Here is a 23458-nt window from a genome sequence, read left to right on the forward strand (position 1 = left end):
ACATCATCATCATCAGTTCAGATGGTCTGTATGTGGGAGCAGCTAAGCTGTGGTCTGAGGGCAGCAATGCAGTAGTAATGTAATGCCCTTTCCCTCTTTTTGCCACGCCATGCTTCACGCCCATAACAATAATAATAATTGGTGATTCCACTATACTCAGTGCACATAAGCAAATCTGCTGACTTGCTGCTAGGACATTCGATTCAAACACACCTATGAAAGGAGAAGCTCCAAAAGGGGTCATGGTATGGATGTGGTGACATACTCTTAACCGTCCAGTTCACGGCTTTGCTCTGATCTGGAAATGTCGATGCCATTAGGAGTTTCTGCACCAAGTAATCACTCTGAACACAAGCCCTGATAGGGGCATGCAGTATCAACAAATACAGCCCACACACATGCACCCTGGTTTGTTCTTGACTGTTCTCATGACAACACGAATGTGACACGTAGTACAACCAGTGCATCTGGGCACTCCTGTGCAGTGGCCCTAGCCGACAACAAAATCTGAAAAGAGAACTAACTTACTTTGGCTCAGCGACCCAGGTTGTGAACGCGTACAGCGCAGTACAGTGGTGCGGCAATTGTCTACATACCATTGTCCCAAAGTGTCTTTTCCAGTAGCCACTACTGTACAGTCAACAGTCCCCCCCTCGCATACACACACACATAATACATGCATGCGAGTACATACTCGTATATACCGTACACACTTTTCAAAACTATCCCCAAACTTTGTAAGTTACGTCTCGGTCTTGCTTGTGGCCGCTACATGCACGCAAACTGCTTTAGCAAATTAACATTCCTGCTATGCCAGCCAATCAGCACTGTATTCTGAGCCTGTTTCACACCTGTCTGCATACAAGTAGTGTGTACTACAATGTTACAGTGCATGTAGTTTTAATAGAGAGGTTAAGCTGCACGTTATTTTTGACGTGACGGAAAGTTCCGCTCGCGTTATTTGGCTTGCACGTTGGAAACATGTGAGAGAGCGACCTCTCACTTTGAAATTTGGCGTTCAACGCTGATGATCTATTTAATTATAATACTTAATAAGCAGGATAAGCTGCACGTTATTTTTGATGCGACACGAAAATTCCGACCGCGTATTTGGCTCGCACGTTGGAAAATGCGCGAGAGCTGCCTCTCACGTCGAAATTTGGCGTTTCGCACCAAACGATGATCCATTTGATGTGAAATTGTGAGTCACGTCAAGAATTACATGCGCAGCTTAGCCTCTAATAATGTGCTTAATAGCTGCTTACTTTCGACGTCTGCTATTTTAGAATCATTCGTGGAAGCAAAAGAACCATGCTTGGGGAAGAATCCGGGTGATGACGGAGAGATGTGAAATGGAGACTCAAGTCATGCCGTCACAGCAACATCACAAAGAAGCCAGCTGGTCCTACCAATGTTGTTCTGAAGTAAGTGATACATACACTGGTGCTAGTAGTCTGGTATGCACTCAAAGTACCAAATGTCCTGCCTTTGAAACAAGTATCAGAATCATTGTCTTATGTACTTAAACAACGTTTACTCCAGGCCCACGGGTACACACACGTGCATGCGCACTCACGTATTCATGCGCACAAACATGAATACTAATGCTGCCACGCATACACCTGCATGTACAACAACGTACCCATACGGACGCATGCACAAGCAATTGACATTTTGAGGTTGGGGTTGCCATGACTTCTCTTTGAGCGAGAGAGCTTGAAAGCTCAGTGCCGTCGCTATCCTGTTTTGCCTAGATTACCATGTGTGTTATTCAAACTGATAGATACGTCTTTGCAATATAAAAAGATGTACCCCATAATCGTATTGCAAAGACGTTTCTATCAGTTTTAATAACGCGCATGATAACGTTAATCTAGGCCAAAACAGGATAGCGACGGCACTGAACTTTCAACTTTCAAGCTCTCTCGTTTCACGTTATGGTGCTAGATTGGATTGGAGCCTGTGGGCACTTGAAAACAAAAAAAAAGACTCTTAATCTCTCTCTCTCTCTCTCTCTCTCTCTCTCTCTCTCTCTCTCTCTCCCCGTAGCTCTCTCCCTTTTGAAATTCGCTTCCATAGAATTGGGCACCATTGCCCGTTTGGCCTTGCGAAGCAAAATAAAAATCAACAACAACAACAATCCCAGGCAGGCCCGGACATGCACATTGTACCAAGTGGTCATTTCACGTTATGGTCCTAATTTTGTTTCTTTTCTTTTTTCCACACATAACATGGCATTCGAACCCGCACTATCGCCCTGCATGCACTCCCTTCGTACACTATTTTGCGTTGCGTACGTTACGATCCTGCTGTTGAGAGCCCCATTTCAATATGTGGCCAGCTGTCTTTTACGGTACGGTACGAGACATGTACGTGACAGTGCCAGGCACATCACATGGTTTGTGCCGGCCCTATGGAACACACATACGCATTCAAGTGCTGTGGAGCCTGGCTAGCACCAGACACTACTAAAGTAACGTATTTTGCGTAGCTTGAGGAATATGCTCAACGCAGTTAGTAATCTATAAATAGTATGTGATGATAGACTGGTTACAACGACGCAAGAGAAAATAGTTGCGCCATGATATCACCACATCCAATTGTCAGCGATTCACACTGCCCACCAGGGCAGACGCACAAATTGCCCACCGAGACCTAGCCCGCAGCTGCCCACCTTGGGCCAATCACATGAGCGGCCACAGAGGCCAACATCCAGCCCATTGTGGGCTGAATGATAGTGTCAGCCGTGGGCCGCTAGCATACTCTCACTGCCCACTAAGGGCGCACAAATGTCCAACGCGGCCAGCAACCTGCCCGACGAGGACGTATGAACGGCCGCCGAGGCCAGCAACCTTCCCACCGAGGGCTGAAGCAAACTTCCCCGCAAGGGATAAAGTGTACAGCCCACCGAGGGCTGAATCATACTGCCTGTTCAGCCAATTAACAGCCACCAAGGACAACAACCTGCCAGCCAAAGGCTGAAGCATATTACCCACTGTGGCCGGTCGCCTACTGCCAAGTGAGGGCAAACAAACGACCAACGAGGCCAAGAACTCGCCCCGCTGAGGGCTCACACAGCTGCCTGGCATGAGGCATCACACTACACACACATATACAAGTACAGCATGAGTACATGTATAACTATGTAGAATGTTTGTCAAGTACTTACATGTACATGAATAAAAGATTTGACCCGGTTCGGGGGATCAAGCCGTGCCACGGAAAATGAATATGCGACCACAGAGAGAAAACAGGGCAGCATATGACACTGGAAATCAACCCGTGACTCAAGGGTAATACTTATATAGCCTAGCGAATAGCTTGGATTCGGTTGCAGGGGAAATGCAACAGCAAGCTCGGAATTCTTCGAACTTCAACTACCAACTTCAACATGCCTACATGCATAGAAGGAGACAAGTAAAATATTGGTTAAAAACACTCAAGTACTCACACGAGTGCACCGTGCCGATGAGTTCAAAACTATGTACACTATCATTCCACTGTGCCTGGCGAGCAATGTGCAGCACAGAACATGCAACAAAGCTAGCGTACAAAGAACCGGCTCGAATCCGGCAAAACCACACGGAGCTGACATCTCGATAACCAGCATCCTGGTGCTTGTGTCCACTGCCTTCTACCTGTCAACACAGCTATTCCGTGTATTCTGCCTCACTGCAACAAAACAAAAGTCGTATAAAGAAGCACACAAATCCAAATCAATTTTAAAGCAATCGTCTTCATCCCCAATCTGATGGATACAAACGCTCTTCCTGGGATGTGCACAGAGGCGCTGCTGTTTTTAAAGGAGCAGCTGGAAAATCTGAATAAATACAGTCCTTCTCCCCCCCCCCCCCCCCCCACTGTGAAGTACATTGTAGTTATCCAGTTTGTGCTACAGGGCTGAGGGTGGTGTACATTTGCAGTTCACAGTTTTGTTTACGTTCGTTACGAGTGCGAAGGCTGTTACCGACGGGTGTCTCAGTTTCTTCATTCATTCTGATGAAACCTGGTCAAGTGACCATCCGTGGGTTTCAGCAGCCTCCTGACCTGTTACACCACTATTATTCTTAGACACCAAATCTTAGTCAAACGTGCAAGGATGAACGGCCTGGTTTGCATTAAAGACCACCTGCAGTGTTGGTCCAGGCTTCATCTGTATGCGCATCATACAGTGTTGCTCACTGCACAGTCCCTTCAACCATGAATTGAGTACTACAGTTACGTTTGGAAAGTATAGACATCCGGTTTCTAAAAACTGTTAGGCCAGCAGCATCTATACCACATTAAGCCTGTGACCACTTTGGGCGTGAAATTTCTGAAATAAATCGGGCTTTTCACTCACAGACTGTTCTGTACATGTGGGTAGAGGTCTACCAGAACAATCGCAATCCATGTAATCAACGCATGTGCGACACTCAGTTGACAACCACTCACACACCAACGGAAGCAGAGATTCTCACCCTCTGACAATGTGTACTCTTGCATGCACTACATACCATATACACTGTATGTCATACATCACACCATGCTCACGCGTACACTGGACCATGTTAGATATCAGGCATCGGATCAAACCAGACGAGAACCGCATACAACAATGTGCGTAAGTAATAAGCAAGCTGAACTTTCATAACGCACGTGTACTGCACAACATAAAGTTTTTAAACTTTCATAACACACGTGTACTGCACAACATGAAGTTTTAAAGCTCTACACACTGTAGATGGCGTATACTTACAGGAGAGCTGTGCGGATCAGGTTACGATTCTCCGGAGCACTGTCCTCTAACTGTGTACACAACTCATCAATGGTCAGCCCTTGTCTCTCCACAATCAGATAGAGGATGATACAGAATACGCTAGTGACTCCATGTCCACTGCCAGTGATCGTTTCTTGGTGTTTCCCATGGAACACGCGCAAAACATTTCGATAGTTGTTCTTCAGATTCTTGTCCACCAGTTTGACTGCTGCCTTGCCCAGCTTTCCTGCAGCAATCAACGATAAAATACATGTACTTGATCGGCCACCAATGCTCCACAGACTCAGTCCTCTGCTTCAGCTACAGATTACCGCAGAATTAACAAAATATCTAGGTTGCAATTGGTGATAGTGGTGTTCGACCTCTGCCCCGTAAACTCTTTCATAACACAAGAGACAGGAGTAGAGTTGAGTGGCAAGTCCATAAGTTATATTTTGAAGTAGCCTCCTTACAATAGAAGCATTGACCCTTGATGTTTACTGCTCATTGCAGCAGATTGGAAATACTTCTCGTGCTTCTTACAAGCCTTGATGCTGATTTGCTCCATTCGAAGTCAGTCTCTCTTGTTGTAAAATGATGTGTTGTTTTCCTGTGTGATGGCATTCCCCAAACTGTCTCGTCTAGTCGCGTGCATGTGTGATATGAGCATGCGCGATTTTGTAGTCGAGAGTCCTTTTGTCAGTCTTCTTGTTCGTCCTTTTGAGTGTTGTCTCGATTTCCGTAATGTCAATATAAATAATGTAATACAAACCAGTCTTGTCCTTTGTGTCCTGCGTCCCGGGGAACGGAATGGCTGTGATTCCGTTACGTGGTGCCGAAACCCGGGACGCAGAGGATGAGTAAGTTTGTCATGAGTCTGTTTGTCGTCGTCAACAACTAATAGTACAACTAGAGAGTAAGCGTGGGGATGGAGGTGATCAGGAGAGATGAGGAGCTGGTGGAAGCGGAAGAAGACGCGGAGAGGAGGCAGAGAAGGTGGTGGACCGGCAGAAGCTGGGGACTGGAGCCTGGGACGGCAGGTACCGCATGGAGCGTGTGGCCGTGGCTCGCCAGAGGCCAGTGGATGAGTCTGGCATCACCGACTGTGTGTCGTCCTTTGTTGTTCGTCTTGTTGTTGTCTTGCTCGCTGTGTTGTCTGATCATGTTTCTCTCGCTGTTCAGTTCTTTGCTGTGTTGTTGAGTTTGGTTGTATGTTGCTCTTCTCGTCGTTCTGTTGTTCTGCATTAATTTGCGTTGTAGATTTATTTTGCGCTGCTGCGCGCATGTTGTTATTTGTTGGAGCTTTGGCTCTCATGTTTCGGTTGGCCTTGTGTGCTTGAGTTTAGAGCGTCGGCTCTTGTGTCTTGGTTTGGCGCTGTGTCGTGGCCCAGTTTTGTTGTGCTACAATGTAAGCTGTTGGTTGGTTTTTCTGTTTTGCTGTGGTTCCTTTTGCTGTTGTGCATGTGGAACGTGGTGTCGGTTTATTATTTTGTGGAATGTCATCAAGGGGGCAGGTGTTGTAAAATGATGTGTTGTTTTCCTGTGTGATGGCATTCCCCACACTGTCTCGTCTAGTCGAGAGTCCTTTTGTCAGTCTTCTTGTTCGTCATTTTGAGTGTTGTCTCGATTTCCGTAATGTCAATATAAATAATGTAATACAAACCAGTCTTGTCCTTTGTGTCCTGCGTCCCGGGGAACGGAATGGCTGTGATTCCGTTACACTCTGTGCCCACTTGGTAAAGGTTAATCACAAACAAGGATGAACAAACCTCTTGCATTGTCATCCAGCAATGGTTCAAGAGCAGCTGTGAAGTCCTCCCAATCATCAATGTTTCTGAGATGCTTGCAGCTGCAGAGATTGACCATAGAGGGATGAAGCAACACATAAAGTTTACACAACATCAGGGAGAGGTGGTAGAATGGAGGGGAAGAGAAAAACACCGAAGATTATGTTGAAATTATATTTACTTGTACAAACATCCCAGGGCAATCTTCTCTCATCTAATAGTTGGATGGGGATATATCATGCAGTGTTGGGTGCTTCTACATTGTTAAATATGTGTGTGCATGTGTGTGTTCCTGTGTGTGTTCATGTGTGTGTGGATGTGTGTGTATGTGTGTGTGCGTGCGTGTGTTTGCCTGTGCTTGCACACGAGAGGAGGGGTGCTTTTTCACTTCATCACCCATAACAATTGAACTTCTTTTAAAATGAAAAAGAAAAGGACCAAAGGTTACAAGTTACTAGTATCCGTCTCGTTCTGAGTCTGAACTTCTCTAATGCTAACAGTTCACAAGTACAGAACAAAACCCTATTGAAATAGCGATGTGATGTGTGTAATAGCGATGTAATGTGTGTAATAACGATGTGATGAATTTGAGTAAAACAAGACTGATAGTGATCGTGGACAGGCAGATTGCCCTGAAGTACATGTGCACAGTGTATCAATACTGCATGTACTGACCCTATAGCGCCGAGTGACTTGCTGTCTGTGTCGGTGCCACACGCACCACCGCTACCAGTAGCCATGCCTGCATGCACCGAGGAGAATATGACAACACAGGCCAATCATCACGTAATCAACCACAAACATCAACACACCTTTGTCACATGGAGGAACCGGAAGGCACACTCGAAAAGCAGAGACATAGGCACTGGCAATGCGATTTTCACTTCAAGATAAATTCGCTCTTCAATTGTTTTTGAACTTGCTAGCCTACACATGAATGTACTAGCACTGGTAGATTTGGTACATTTCAAGATTCTTGGAAATCGAGTTTACAGGCTAACTGTTACCCTGTTTCAATGGTGTTAGAATTCCCATTACACTGCATATAGTGTTGTATAGAGTAGTGTGCTGTGTACTGGGAATTAGCTGACTGACAGCTGGACAATGGAACAGGCAATGTTTCTTGATAACACTACTAAGTTCAGTATTTTGCTGGCAGAAAATAGCAAAAATGCAAACCTCTCCAGAAAATGCCAACATTTCTAGACATACCCCAAAATTGACGCACATTTGCGCTACACTAGTAACTACGTCTTACAGCAACTTGCATAAGTGCTGAAAGTGAAAGCCAGAAAGCCACAATAACAACATCCATGTTCCACTTTTGCTTGGCCACAAGTTCCCCGAATGACTTTGGGTAGGAGCAAGCAAAAGATTTTTGTGAAACTCGTCCACTCTGACTCACTCTCACTAATTGGCCCTGCAATTGACATTCACTCATAATCGTATGGAGTGGTAGCAGCTATCAAACACCCGCAGCTGGGGCCAGCCACACTGATGTTAACAACTTCACGTCACACTGGGACAAAACACGCAGAGAACACCGTGCATTGGTCTACAATTGCACCATTTATCCTTTTGAGTAATGAGAAATTATGTATAGCTTGTTGTGAAAATAACTGCTGCGTCCACAACCGCTTGGTCTTGATTTGGAGACAGAGAACTGCTCCAAAATTGGAAGTCAGCATACAGTTTGTTGTTTATGGTGTAGTGTAGTCCTGTCAATATTGTCATACCTGTTGTAGATGCAAGTTGTAAGCCAGACATAGTCATAAGCGCTGCAGAGACGGAGTTGTCCGGCTGACCAGCTTGCTGTAAACAAGGGCAAACACACAAAGACATGACATAACACAGCCATGGGAAAAATCCACACTGCCACCGGTATAACTAAACGTTTGTGCTGAAATGAATATTGGATAAAGCATGGGTCGGCGGTTCCAATGGTTTTGTGAAAAGGTCATAACTGTGGTGCAGCATGCATGGAAAATGGGAAGTGAGCTATTCATGTCCCTGCCTTATCTTGACAACAGAGTGCTAGTGAGCTAGGAAATGAAGGCTGATTGGTGTTGCAGCCGTTGGCTTTACACGTGGAATCTACTTTTTACAGGCAGATCTTGCTTGTCTTCTTTCATCTGGTTTCCATGCCAACCAAGGAGAAGTTCATTGGATCCCACTGTAATCCATGGTCTGCAATGTAGAATGCTTTCAGTTGTCCGTTTCCTGGATATTCAGTTTCCGTGGGAGGCAAACGTGTGTGCATGTGTTCAGCGACGTATCACCGTAGTATGGGCCAACAGTGTGAGTGCAACAGCTCGCGAGGAAATAGATCGGTTTACTGCCTGCATGATTAGGCTAACTGTACCGCTGCGATATTCCATACCAATACTGCGGTGTAGACTAAAGCATGGGAAATCAAACTTAAGGGGTGTTATCAAGACAAATTCATACTAAAATACTACATACCACATATTGGAACGGAATGCACTTGAAGTACTGCAAAACTGGACCGGCATCTACATTGGGCTGTGACTCCAGCGGACATTGTGGAACTTCTCCGTCCACCAGCTCTGCAAAGTGATGGCATGATGTCCGTGGACAGGACTTCTTCTTATGACGTTGACAAGGGCGTTGATTCACAAGACACACGCATCGAACTGCTCGGCTGATGTTGACGTGTCGAAGGCTGAACTTTTTCAGATCCTCCAGCTGCTCCTCTACAAACATCAGGGCTTCTGAACACATTGCGGGAAGGTCAGCGGGACGTGCTGTGGAGTAAGAACTTCCGATGTTTGACTGTGCGGATTCCTCAGCTGCAACAGAGATGCGAATGCCATGACTGAAGTACTCCAGTACCAGCCAGTAGATGCTGTAACACCTCAGCCGAGCTGCGGACTGGTAGAGAAGTGGCTCATGGCGTGGGCGATACTTCTGCAGACACCTTACCACGGCACACCAGAACAGTGTCTGTGGAAGGTATTTGCGATTTCCCGTGTACAAGTATATGGTTGGTGTTGAGTCATCCAATAGCAGAGCGGCATTGTCTTCAGGCATCCGGCTTACAAGGGCTGGGACGTAGAACTTGCGAGACTCTTCCTCACGGTCGGGAATCTTCATACTGGTCTTTGTGTTGTACATGAGACCAGATTGCTCCATCAGTTCGTACAGATAGTCACGTTGCTCTTCTGTTTTGGTGTACATTGCAGTTTGTTTGCTGTGTTGTTCCCAGCGGTGAGTAATCAGACGCTCCAGCAAGATTCCCTTGCTTGTCAGCAGATCGTAGAGCTTGCGAAGACGTTTGCCCTGCTCAATCTTCGGCTCGGGACAAAAGAGTAGTGATGCGATTCTCAGCAGCCATTCAACATCAATGATGACTTTGGATGACAGGATTCGGTTCTCTGGGTAGTAGAGAATGTGGCCAAGGTGATGTTGGTACTTCAACATGGCCTCCACATCAACAGACTGAGAGCGATTGTTCCCAGCATCACCACCACACACTGTGCTAGCAAGACGGTAGATTTGCTCAATTGTTAGCCATGGGCATTTGAATTTCTTTGCTACTTCCTTTGTACCAATGGTGAATGGCAGCCAGCGAATGGGGATGGGCTGTTTGAACTGCGGTTCCAATTTCTCAATGAAATCCTGTCGAAGCCGAATGATGGTTTCATCTGGATCCCTGCTGCCAGCAACAGTGTTGTCAACAAACACTACGTCATCCAGATTGAAACCATACGCTCTTTCCTCAGCATTCGTGCAGATGTATTTCTTCATCTTGTCAAGCGATTGTTGGCGAGTTTTGCGCGGAAGCTTGTCGATGTGCGTGCCAATAGCGTAAACTGGTACGTCTGGGTCATCACCGATAACATGATGGATTGTGTTCAACCAGCTTTCCATGATGTCAAAGTTGGTGGAGCCTTGACTGTTGTCTAGCCGGTACTCTTCACCATCTCTGCAAAGTGTTGGTTCGGCTACCTTCTCCATTGGCTTGGAGGCATCGAAGACGACTGCATATGCACAGCGCCTTGACGACAGAACCATATGCTGAAGTGCTGAAAATAACCGCTGTCCTGCAAAGTCCCATATGTCCAAGAACACAAGTTTATCCAAGTCCTTGATGTTGTACTCACTCACATCGGTGTACTTGAGATCAGCAATGAACTGATCAACCCGCATTGCTGCGTATGACAGCTCCTCTTCAAGGCTCTTTGGATCATGTGAACATGGTGAGTCGGGTGTTACACAGCTGCTCTCTGCTTCATGTGTTGCAAGTGCCCTTTCCTCTGGCATTAGTAGCTTTCCTTCTGAAGCTGTGGCTTGAATGGTGGAAGGTACATCAATAGCAGCATCATTGACAGAGCTATTGCTTCCAACGGTGGCAGTTGTTTCTGTAGTTGCATTGGCTGCAGTGTCGGGTGATGTATCAGCAATCACATCAGCATCATAAGGAAATGTGGTAGTTGAAGCAAACGGCATTTGGTCTACACTTCGAGAATGGGAATTCCGCTCATTACCACCGTCAGTTACGTCATGTGTTGTGTCATTAGTTTCGACTGCTGTGTGCCCACTATCCTCAGGCGAACGAACACCTGTTGTACTGCTACTTGGTGTGGTCGGTTGGACCCTTCTTTGCTCCAGATTGTCCTCCGCTGCCATGCTTTCCATCACTGGGAAGACAGTTTCTTCATTGACTGCATGTTGCTGGGCTAGGCAACCCTCAATTGCCTTTCGTTGTACTGCTTTGTTGAGTGATATGAGCACCATTAGCAGATGTTGCATTTTTTGATCAGCTTCCTTGCGCCAAACAAATTTGCCATCTCTCTGTCCAATGGTACAGACAGCTGTTTGTAGCTCCACACCAATGGTGCTGTCACTTCTCTTTTCAAATGGCTCATCCACAAGTGATCGCTCCACGCTGCTTTTGCCTGAGCGGCCCGGACCGCATAGAAGAAGCCTCGCATGCGGGATTATCTGCTGTCCTTCTGAGAGAGCTAGTTGATAAGCCTGCTCATCCTCTGCGTTCCAGCCTAGGCCAACAGTTAAAAAAAGGAATAAGGTGGAAACCTGATCAGCAAGAAAGATACACCCACATTTCTAATTCTCAGAAGTTTGCCTGATGATTTCACTATGTGCACAAACCTCAGAGTAGTTATGCTAGAGCTGTGGTCCACTGCTTTTGTACTAAGCTCTGCCCCTACGGTATTTGAGCACTTTGCGCATAATGAGTGCATCCCTGGTGTCTGATATAGTGCTGTTCAAAGACATCCGATCAAGCGAGTCGATGCCACACTGGACGCTGCGCAGCCCTAGTATTATAGACCTGCAAACACTGGTGTGTGAACAGGTGTAGGTCAGGTGCAGGTGCAGGTGCAGGGTGCACACTTGACTCAAGATTGGATTTCATTGAGCAGCACTGTGCTCTGAAATAATTATCTTACTCTTGGCTCAGTACCCGAGTTACTTCTTAATCACCATAATTATAGTTATTGACATAGATGTAGATGTAACAGCAGGAGCAACAGCATACAAGATGCTAAAATTAAATTCGGATGTACAGCAAAACCTGCCCTAACCGGAAGTCCTTGGTGCTGCAGAAATTGTCCTGAAATAACAGTATTCCGCTTGATCGAGGGATGCACGTTCGATCCACAGCACTTTGGTGCATGACAATTTTCCGGTCAATACAGGATTCCACTTGGTACAGGGTCTGACAAACACAGGTTTTACTGCACATACGAGGATTAGAAACGTGGCCAAATTTCAGTATAACATCATTGCTGCGGGACCTGTATGATGGAGGCCAGCTCCTCACATTTCCTAACTAAAGACGTAAAGTCAATGGGCATCAGATTATGTGCATTGGTTTGGGTAAATGCCGAAAGGTGAAGAAGTATTGTGTTCACAGTGAGGACACAGAATGAGTGATTGCAATCAACACTGGAAAAAGGGAGCTCACCAGCAATTCCACTTTTTGCCGTTTGTTTCTTTGAACTTGTTGCATTCTTCTGTCCAGTCACAATACCTGCAATTACATTGGAATATACATAAACACAATATCCGACAATGGATGCGTGGAGGTCAGTTCCCTTTTCACATCACTGAGAACACGTTTTAGATACCTTTGAAGTTTCCCTCTTCACTGTGGCTTTATGGCTGGACACAATCTTGCCAGTCCGCACAGCATTGACAATGAATTTAGGGACAAGAGTGACACGACGACAATCCAGGAGAAACAACTGTTGCCTGGTTCGTTCTGCCTTGTACGCGCTCTTAATCCATTCCCAGAGAGTCCTAAACAGCGAGCTACTGAAGCGTTATCTAAAAAAGTGGTGGATATCACACAACTGCATTATAAAGAAATGGGGATTTGTCAACTGACAACCGCTCTATTCAGTTGCTAACTGTTATTCACACTCGGCGCATGCACTGGATGAAAAATTCTTTTTTGTTTGTGATGTCGAAAAATTTTGAGATTTCGGGCCAGTCACCTAACGTCAGAACAATTAAAAAGGGGGCGAACCTGGCCTTTTACTGCGAAAGCAAGCGAGAGCGTATGTATGTCCATGTACAAAAACAAACGAAACACACAATAGCCGTATGAAAATTAGTGCATGAATTCGCATGTACAATAGACAAGGAGAAGTGCACTGAAAGAGTGGGTACGCAAAAGCTCAGCAGATAAAGCACGGGAAGTGTGTACGGGCCACAAGAGACCGTTCCGAGGAACACCACTACGAGGCACATCACAGGATGCTCGACAAACCGTGGAGTAAACACATGGCTACTGATCACCAGCAGCACGGAACCATCAAGAGCACGGATGTAATTTTCATTAAGGCCCAGATACTGGCTGTGGAGACATGAATGGCCAGAAGAAAGATAAGGGAGTCCATCGAGATTCGGGAGCGTCGTCCAGAGATCAACATCTCCTTCAATTGGCCATTAAAGGTGCTAGCACCCTCACAGTGGAACTGCTGAATGTTGCTGTGTCTCTACAGGGTTGTACACACGATGATTGCTGTATACACCTTCGTGCCCACTTCCTGCACTTTATCTGCTGAGCTAATACCACGACGGTACTGAAGTTCTACAACTAACTGGCTATCAGCTCTAGCACATCTCGGATGCGCACTCCAACAGCCGGTTAGTTGAAGAACATCAGTACCGTCGGTCAGTGTTGTGCATTGTTATCGCATGATCTGATTGTATGCAACTCCTGATACCCTTTCTATGGGGTTCGCCGACAGCGAAAACTCACATCACGTGGTGCAGTGTCCCACTTGTACGTTTCAAGCCCGTTTTTACCGAGCAGCGGAGTATTAAAAAATCACTCTCTCACAGAAACTCACTGCCCGTATGCAAATCTCCAGCATGATTATCATGATCATGGCAGATATTCGGGTTGCACGCACGCTGTCATACGTTTGTGCGTAGTACGAAAAGTACCCGAGACACGTGATGTGAGTTTTCGCCGTCGGAGAGAGTTGCACACTCTTGGGGGGTTATATACTCAATAACTGTCTCTTGCTGATATTAATACTTTTACTAGTCAATAACCAACAGAGCGTTCAGATGTACACCCCTTTCTGCATTTGGGTTTGGTGCAGTGAAATCCAAATTGCTTTGCGCACAAGGAAATCACAGGTATCGGCCTGCAAAGTCGTAAATCGACATCTTAGTACCTGTCAGTTCTTGGGTGATGCACTGTTTTTCATTGCGACACAACCCAAATCAGACGTGTGTACTCCCGGGCTATGGACTCTTACTGCCAGCCATAGTAACTAATAGCTCATACGTGTGAGCTAAGTAGGAGTGCATTAATTCAACCTCTGAATTTGATTACTGGATCCGTTTAGCTTGAAATCAATGAAAATCTGCACCGTTATGATATCATCAGTGCATGCCCAGATGTTCTACCCCGAGGCTAGGTAATACATGTACTACACACCATGGAGATTTTGATGGACAAATTCTCGGCAAGCCTAGTTGCTTTGAGGGAATCATGGATGTGTGACATTTTGTGAACACAGTGCACCGTACATGTTCCATCTGCGAAGTCAATGATGTAACTGCAGGTTTTGAACGACTGAACAACCGAAGTTTTCAACCCATCACCCACAAACTCAGTCAGGATGGCGACAATGTACTACTCACGGCACCATTCTATAGCTGCACATAACCGTTTGTTAGACTACTGTAAATCACCCGGTATTCGAGTCACTACATTTTCGCGATCTCTCAGAACCAGCGAGTTTGCAATGGAAAAAGTTTGCGGGGCACTGTGGCCATGCATACACACCCACTGTTGAAGTTTGATTTCACATTGGTTAATATTTCTCATTATGCTCTTGTCGGAAAATTAGCAAACATTAATACGCCGCAAACAGGTTACAGTGACTATAATCCCACCAGTAACGGCGATTTCACCAAACTTCCGGTATATTTGTTTCATCCCAAGAGGAGAACAACAGCCTTAGCACTGAAGCTCTAACTCGGTTTTGTACATGGGTACCAACACTGGTACTAACCTGTTGGAAGTTGAGAATTGACACACACCGCAATGTAGAGGTCACGTATAGAGTGTGTTCCAATATCGGCAAACACAGTATCATTGACATGGTCCGGAATGAAGTCTTTTAGTGCTGAACTCCAAAAAAGCAGATTCACGAACAGTGCACACTGTGCATGGCCACTAGATAACACATCGTCTACCATTGCCTTTATTGCTGATCTTGCTGGAAAGCAATCATCCGTTTTACACTCCGCCAGTGCTGTTGTTATTGTAGCCATTGCACCGGCACTAATTCCACTGTGTCTTTGGAGTAGTGATATCTCAGCCATCAATATGAACGGGGAAGCCTTAGACAGAGAATGGCGAATGATGTCCACATTGTTCTTGATTGCTTCAAGAAAGAACTCTGCACAGGAATGTTACAAACACACAGCATTGCTCACTCTCATCATTGCAATCCTTACCTGCACTTAATTGACCGGGAGCAGTACTCTAAGACAGATGATCAGTGTCCAGATATGATACTTCATGCAGGCTATGAGTACAGGTTTCCAAGAACAGCCTAGGATCTTGCAATACCAAAATTGGATGTACAATTCAACTGCCATGGTCCTACTGTGTGCACTCAGCCTAACTATGCAATTATCAGTCGTTGCGCCACAGTGATGGAAAAATGCTTAGTGTGCCGCAGCCACTAGTCACAAGACTGCAAGAGTCTCTCAACTGCAAGTACCCTGATCTACATACCTATCGGATTGTCCACCGGGTGAAGCAAAAAGAGAAGGAAAAAGAATCCCGGCATTTTGTTGGTCATAGATCTCACAGTGTACATGTAAGTCTACCCAGTTGAAATTTGTAATTCTGCAAATGATGAGATAAGGAAAACAACTGTCGAAGAGCCTTACCACAAGGTGCGGTTTCTTGTTCCTCCGCCACTATGGCCTTCCAGACACTGGATAACATTGATGAAATTTGATTATATTCTGTTCCACATCGGGATAAGGTATCAAGAAACTTTGCAGCACTTTTGTTGCCACTTGACAGTAACCAGGGTAATATATATGCGCAAGCCCAACCGCCTGTAGAATCCTGTCTATTAACGGTGAGGGCTGGAGGAAGATTATCAACACTTGCCAGCAGATCTCTTACTGCCCAGTGTGGCAGTCTAACATCCCGGCACAAATCCAACCAAACCGGCTTGGCAACATAATACCAGAAATCCACCGGCATATCACCGGCAGTGCTAGTGTTCCTGCAGACACTTGACTGGTGTGATGGTCACAGTACTCCCTATACATCAGGGAAGACAAAATACACACAGGTACATACACATACATACACACACATACATACATACACACACACACACACACACACACACACACACACACACACACACACACACACACACACACACACACACACATACACACGTCCACATACACACACATTGTTGTGGAACCCTCGTCCCCCGACGCACGGCTACTCTCACCCGACAACAACTCTCAGTAGCACAGTTTATACATGGTATTGGAAAAGGAGAGATGAGCAAAATGGACACAAGCAATGACAATTCGAACTAACCAGAAGAAGGAACAACAAAACAAACTCAGCTGCAGCCGTTCTTGTGCCAGCCGCCGCAACACACGGGATAGCATGCTACATATGCATGTGCAAACCGCTACACAACACATCCGGGAACTTGGCTACATGCGCAACCGCATAGACCTACGTGACAAAGACACCATGGCTAGATTACAATGCAAGTACAGAATACTAGTAGTAACAGTGCAGAGTGGCGTCTACAGTCATGCATAGCTATCCATCACAACATAATACACACACATTTATACACACGCACATACACACATCTGTATACGAAATACATCACAAGTTCAATTCCTGAATGACACGGTGTTTGATTTATAAATACGCTGCTCAACAAGGCAATTCTACTGCCAATGTCAATTGCAAAAGCAATTTTCCTTGTCGAAGGATTTGGATTTCAATTAACATACTAAACATTTGGATTTGGATTTGAATTACTAAACATGAACTCAATCTACATTGTATGACACACTACCTCTGACCATGTTTAGCGATAGCTTGCATACCGTCCTACCGGTAGGACCACGGGTCCTACCGGTAGGACCACGGGTCCTACCGGTAGGACCCAAGAAATCGAGCTGCAAAAGTGCTTTTGGTTGAGAAATTTTTTGAAAAAATTGTTGAGATGAGGTCTTTGTCAGGCAAAGTAATGGCGCAAAATGCAAGATTATGTCCAGTGCATTGCGTATGCGCAATTTTATCGATTGTCAAAATGGCCGCACATAATCCTGTCGGTGCGCTAGCAACTCTGTCCAAAGTGAATTTTGACCATGGCACATCAATTGTGGTGAGGTCCTAATGTTTTTATCAGCTTGCCAAGGCCGTGGAATGCATAATACCATACTCCGTTTCCATGGTTACCATGGGTTGTTACCATGGAATTTCGTAGTATGCCTTGTGCGATCACGTCTAAAATTTGTGGACTCCTTCATTAGCCTCTTAGCAACAGTTTAGGGTCAAGTTTTAGGTCAATGTTAGAACAGAGGCCATGCAGCATGTCTATGTATGATGGTCCTACCGGTAGGTCCTACCGGTAGGACCGAGGTCTATGCAAGCTATCATTAGAGTGTACTATGTATCTACCTACATGATGCATGCAAACACTAGCGGAATCAATACTGCAAAACATTTTTGGGAGAGAATGTGTGTGTGTGGGGGGGGGGGGGGGGGGGGGTAGAGTTGATGTGATACAGCCGGTCCACACTTGGGTGCAAACTGAAAGCACATTCTTGTCTGGTGAATTATACTTGGGCAGTACAGCTGTACCACAGTTATACTTGGTGAGACCAAGACTATTCTGCATCCGAAGGAAAGCCCCCATCCTCAAGGATCTATTGCCTATAATGTATTGAAAATTATTTAGTAGGAACTTGCTAAGCCGTGCCGGTACACTTAGTTGGTTGGTTGGCAACATGGTTATCATGTGCAGATTTCATCGGCCCTATCTGTCCTCCATAAGGGCACATACAGAAGTGTACAGTTACAATGTACATTGTACTCTGGTGAAACACACTTCCTGTAGAAGACATACTGCTTTGCCGGTCTTGTGAAGGGACAGCCTCAGGTGAGATATCTTCTTTATTGATTCTAGTGTAAATCTACCTGTTTTCAACTTGCGCTCAAGAAGAAATAAAAAGGCCAAAGTGGGGTGCTGGACATACAAAAACGGTTTCGTATTGAAGTACAAAACAAAATATTCGTTAAAACCCTTTGCAACCGCTAACCAACTGGCTTTAACTTACAGCATTCATCTTCATCGAAAGTAGTAAGAAAATGGTGCACTCACGTACACTTCAAAATGCGTACTGCTGTGGTCCGCAATGTTCCATTCGCTTCCGCGACCAGCATCCGCTATATTCTCCTTCTCTCCTTTGCAGCCTGAGTATGCTCGTCTGGCCTCTGGGTTGGTTATGGCATGCCATCCTTACTACTACCAAGCTCTTGACATTGATTCTATGCTAGCAGTTGACACTCCCTGACCAGTAGAACACCTATCACCACATGCTGCCTTCAAGCTGCCCAAATGCAATAGTGATCATGTGCAGTGACTGAATAGTTTTTTATGTAAGAGGCCATGATATAGTTTACACTGAAAATGCGGTGCATTTAAAAAACAGTTAGTACTGAAAGTCTTTGGCACTACTGGTCATGGTGAGCAAAGTGTGCAGTGCTAACAATTGTGGCACTGAAGGTTGGCAGTGCTGACTGTTTGTGCTTCAACCTGTGTGCTGAGATGAATGGCGCAATACTCATGGTACAGTGTATCAGGGTTTCAATACACATGACTACATGTATACAAGTCTGGTGGATGGACAGTCTAATCTGAACTGCTGCTGAATACGACACTCGACAGTGCCAGGTACCTGCTAGGTAGCCTTGCACCTGTCATTCACAGTGGTGCTGCATGCCGCAGTGTGCAGTACTATAACACCTGACTCCTGAGCCCTAATCCGCAATTCAGTGGCTTGCACTAGTAGATAAAGACACGACATTTTGATCAGGAGGCAATGTGGCAGGAATACTTCTTACTGTGTTGCAGTGCACACTCGGCTCAAGGATGGTTGTCTGCAATGTCTTCAGTTAGGTGATGAAGGCAGGTTTGATTGCCACCGCATTCGCACTGCTGAGTCGTAACACCCTCTCCACCAGGGAGTAATAAAATTCCGGTATTTTACGACTCCCAGCTGCTCTCCTCCCGTGCAGTCTCCAGACTTTCTGATCCTGCAGGCAAGCATTAGCAGCGAGATACTGATTGGCATTTGGATTGAGTCTGGGCATGCACATCGTCGATCTACATCATACGCTACACCCTAGCAAACCGAATGCCATGATTGTTATTTTTAGCGTCTGCTACGAAGTTTCCGACTCACTTACCTACAATGGCTATAAATGTAACAAAAGGCACTTGTAGATCTACCTGCAGTCGTCACCGCATGTAGGCTTCGGACACGATCGCGCGATCCGTTCACACTCGTGCCGTGACTTCACAGGAGCATTCGTCAGTTGGCGCTGGGCAAGGAAAGGGTAGAACTTCCACTCTGGAAATTCGCACAGAGGACGCTAAAATGTGGCAAACCTAGGAGAATATTTTCATTCAGCCTACGGTGCTCAGCTCAACTCAGGACAACTGTGTGGATGTGCCCTTATCAGGCTGTGTGGCTTCATTAGAAGCAGTCGACGGTCTGGGTTCTACGCAGGAGGTTGGTTTACGTCGCACAGAGCAGAGCTAGCTAACAAGATTCATAACTACACTGAGATTAGTAACGAAACTAAGGAACCTGAAATGCTGTGTGTCGCGTCCGCCCCAAGCAAAGGCGTTCCTCATAGTCCATCGGCCAAATCTCAGAAAGGGCCTCTTTCGGCGAAGGTGATGCACTGAAGCTCCAACTAAACGCCCTTTGGCACACTAGCTCAGGAGACCCCATAGAATACGAATCCGTTTGTTGGACGTTGCCAATCCAGTCCAGGATAGTCGAACTGGGTCGAATACCTTCTTCCGATTTTCGTAATTTCGTCCACCATTACATCTTTCTCATCGACTTTTTTTCGCTTGGCGAATGTTCTTGAGCCGCTGAGCAGAATCTACGCACGCTCGAACACTTGAAATGCATGCATGTTGACGGTTCGCAAGATTCTAGCGAGATTGGTGGAAATCTATTATTTATTTTGACATTTTTGGGGGAATCAGTTATCTGAATTAGAACGGAAGAAGCTCATTCGGAGAAGACGGCGTGTCGCCGCTGTCGGATTGTCGCTACTGTGTTTCAGACGTATTTGCTGGAACGTGCTATTGAGGATGGACAGAAGATGAAGTGACGGCTTTCTTGAACACGGACGTTTTGTCTACATTGTAGCTGAAACATCTCATCTGGCGTCTAGAACGCAATTATTATGAGTTGTGAGTGCCAGCTGAGCTGAACACAAGCTGGACACCATTCGTCAGCTGGGAATTTGCATCGAAGCTCTTGATAGCCACGATAAGCATAATTATACAGAGGTAACCTTGTTTGACTCAATACGCATGCAGGTGATACCACTAGTGGCACTACAATGTAAATGGTGCAAAAATTGATGCAACAGCGAATAATAGTACTTCGTACAATCACGAACAATTAAGGCAAGTGTTCATGCCTGTCATAGAAGAATTTCAGCCCGGAAGTCTTGTTGTCATGGTCATAAATAAAGTAGGACTTGAGTTGGCTCTGGACATAAACACACTTGTGGTGAATACGGTCATTATTGCGAGAAAAATATTTAGCCATTGTATGTTAACACCTTCTTCCTCGCTCACCGGAGGAATTTCTCTAGTCTCCTCGCGCAACTGGGGAGCACTCCAATGGAGAGAGAAAGATTTTTATAGGGCGGCTTGGTGTGAGAGGTGGACTGAGACTTGACGGCGCTAACGGCGAATATCAAGACCTTACGGCCACGGAGCTGCGGGACTCTGCGCTGGTCGTCTATCCGTGTGGAGGCAAAGCAAACGCGGGCAACATTCTGCTGAAGCGAGCGTGGAGCTGAAGCTGGATTGGTGACTGACGCACCTGCTTACTCCACAACACCGGCGCATAATGATGTGCATGTACAAGACTTCGTGAGTATTCAACTCAAATTCGTGTTCCGTCAGCGTCAGTATCAGCAAGTACAGTCATGTAGTACAATTTGTTCCCAAAATAACTTCGGGACAGTCTGTTCATGGTTTTCATTTGTATTGGACTCGTTCTCTACACTTGCGATAATTTAGCGGCAATTCTAACGTTGTAGCGTTGTTCTCTTGTAATTTAGTGGAACCTGTATTGAGTAACTGAGTTTTATGTTTCGTTACATTGTCGTCAGATCTCCTGTGTACCGGTTTTGTGGCACAATGATTATAGCCATTATATTTGGTCGTCTCCATTCTTGTGCAATCATGCGTACATGTATGTAGGTTGGTTCTCTTCATGTTATTGTGACCAATTTCATAGATGTTGGTTGCCTTGTTGCTTTCTCTCCCCTCTCCTCTCACCCAAGCCATTCTGCATAAGCGAAGCTGTGGACGCAGCATACTGCTGCTACACTTCAACGCGGGAATGCGTATAATAATAATAATGTTAACACCTGATGCCGCACTACAAGCAATATTTCATGTACATGTATGTGAGACTCAATTGCATCCACAAGGCCGTAGATGCATGTAAGCACACAATGCTGTACAGTATAAGTAGTAGTCGACATGTGGTGCCTTCCTGCTGCACATGCACATGCGGCAAGTTGGCAACGACACATGACCTATCTGCACCGCACAGCGTGAGCTTAGAAAGGAATATTGCACACATAGTGCTATTTGTGTTCCGATATCATTAAGCCGGTATACATGTACTAGTATCCTTATACATGTACCTGGTCACTCGATAGGCGATGCCGACTGTACTAATCTTATCCATATTACCCGATAGGCTATAGCACACTGCGTCAGATCACTATGCAACAAAACAAGAGCTTTGGAGCGAATATACACTGAAGCAAAGTAGGTTTCAACGGTACAGCACTAGTCACGATGAGGGGAGTTACGAGGATGGTCATTGGTTAGGCCGTGACACATAGATGATGATTGTCAATGATTCATGCATGGTGGAAAATTACCACCAATGGCGATGATATTGCTTTCACAACAATGACATCAGTAGGAGCAGTGACACAACCTTACTGCTCCAAGTAGGATTTACAAGCAAGTGAAGGGAGAGCAGACTGGTCTAATAGCAGACCGGGTCTAAGCAAGGAAGTAATCGGCATCAGAGGTGAGCTTGCACATCAGAAAACAGATGATGATCACCAAACACAGAGAAGTTGGCTATGTGTATGTTTGTGTCACTGTGTGTGCATGTGTGTGTGTGTGCATGTGTGTTGTTGTGTATGCGTGCATATCTGTGTGTGAGAGAGAGAGGCAGACAGACAGATAGCATATGGTGGGAGGGATCAAGGTCTGACCTCAGAATTAAATGCTGACGGTGTGGAATAGCAACAGTGCGAAATCGGGCAGGGTGGTTAATGGCCCACACTGGAGCCGAGTAGGAGCGCCAGTGGTTGAGGGCGAGCACAGGAGTAGCAGCAGCTCCAGCCTAGGAAGATCAGCTTCTGGATGAAAATCTCCCGGACACAGTAGGTACCAAGCTTCACTAGCAGATTGCCGGCAGGGGTGCACGGCGAGCACCCGTACATCCCTCAAGCCACCAGAGCCGCAGTACTTGGACACGATCCAGGTGCTTACCCGCCAACAATGCTGAGAAGGCACTGGAGCCATACAGGAACTTATGATCGAGCATGACCACAGACTTGAAATACAGGGTCCGGCGTTGAATACCGAGACAGCGACGTCTCCTCCACAGAACACCACTCAGCCCCACCATTGCATTATTTTCGCTTTTTCATGATTTTTACAATTGTGTTAGAGCACACAGCACTCGATGCAACATTTACCAGTGACTAAATAACTCCGCGTCTCCGACCATAACTGCAGCGTTCCCGTGAGCCTGTTGGATTTCCGTCAGCCTGTTGAGATTATCTTCATCTCGTCACATGCGAGCCTGTGTGTTTCATCCGTATCGTGGCACAATTACACAGACACGATTTCCAACTCAGGCCGCTTCCGTTGCTCGAAGGGCTGGCGGTAAGAATTGCTACGCCGTCTGTGGCTGCATGGGAACTTGGCGAGTCGTCGTCTTTCTCCATAAATCCTGATCGTCACGGGAACAACAGCCACTATTGCCTAAAAACTACGACACAACAGTATCAAGCTCGCCCCAGCAGAAGGACACGAATGACGAGCGCTAAGACGGAGAAAGA

The 23458-nt window shown here is 45.9% G+C and overlaps 1 protein-coding gene across 1 annotated transcript; it reads right to left on the reverse strand.

Annotated features, from left to right (window-relative positions):
• Positions 1–3003: 3003 nt before the first annotated feature.
• On the reverse strand, positions 3004–20228 carry LOC135817318 (uncharacterized). The gene is made up of 11 exons (XM_065330482.1): positions 19514–20228; positions 19169–19360; positions 15937–16321; positions 15048–15437; positions 12476–12541; positions 8989–11546; positions 8262–8337; positions 7201–7267; positions 6508–6587; positions 4739–4985; positions 3004–3672 (listed from the first exon to the last, which is right to left on the reverse strand). Exons 3-11 carry the CDS (start codon positions 16259–16261, stop codon positions 3651–3653), a joined length of 3831 nt encoding a protein of 1276 aa, XP_065186554.1. The 5' UTR covers positions 16262–16321; positions 19169–19360; positions 19514–20228; the 3' UTR covers positions 3004–3650.
• Positions 20229–23458: the final 3230 nt, after the last annotated feature.

This window comes from Sycon ciliatum, chromosome 5 (genome assembly GCF_964019385.1).
Source record: "Sycon ciliatum chromosome 5, ocSycCili1.1, whole genome shotgun sequence".
NCBI lineage: Eukaryota > Metazoa > Porifera > Calcarea > Leucosolenida > Sycettidae > Sycon > Sycon ciliatum.

Coding starts and splice junctions, on each gene's coding strand:
- LOC135817318 (XM_065330482.1), bottom strand. CDS start 16,261: ATGCCGGTGGATTTCTGGTATTATGTTGCCAAGCCGGTTTGGTTGGAT. Junction 6,588..7,200: donor AAGTCACTCGGCGCTATAGG/GTCAGTACATGC, acceptor CAATCTCTGCAG/CTGCAAGCATCTCAGAAACA. Junction 3,673..4,738: donor CTGATCCGCACAGCTCTCCT/GTAAGTATACGC, acceptor GTTTTGTTGCAG/TGAGGCAGAATACACGGAAT.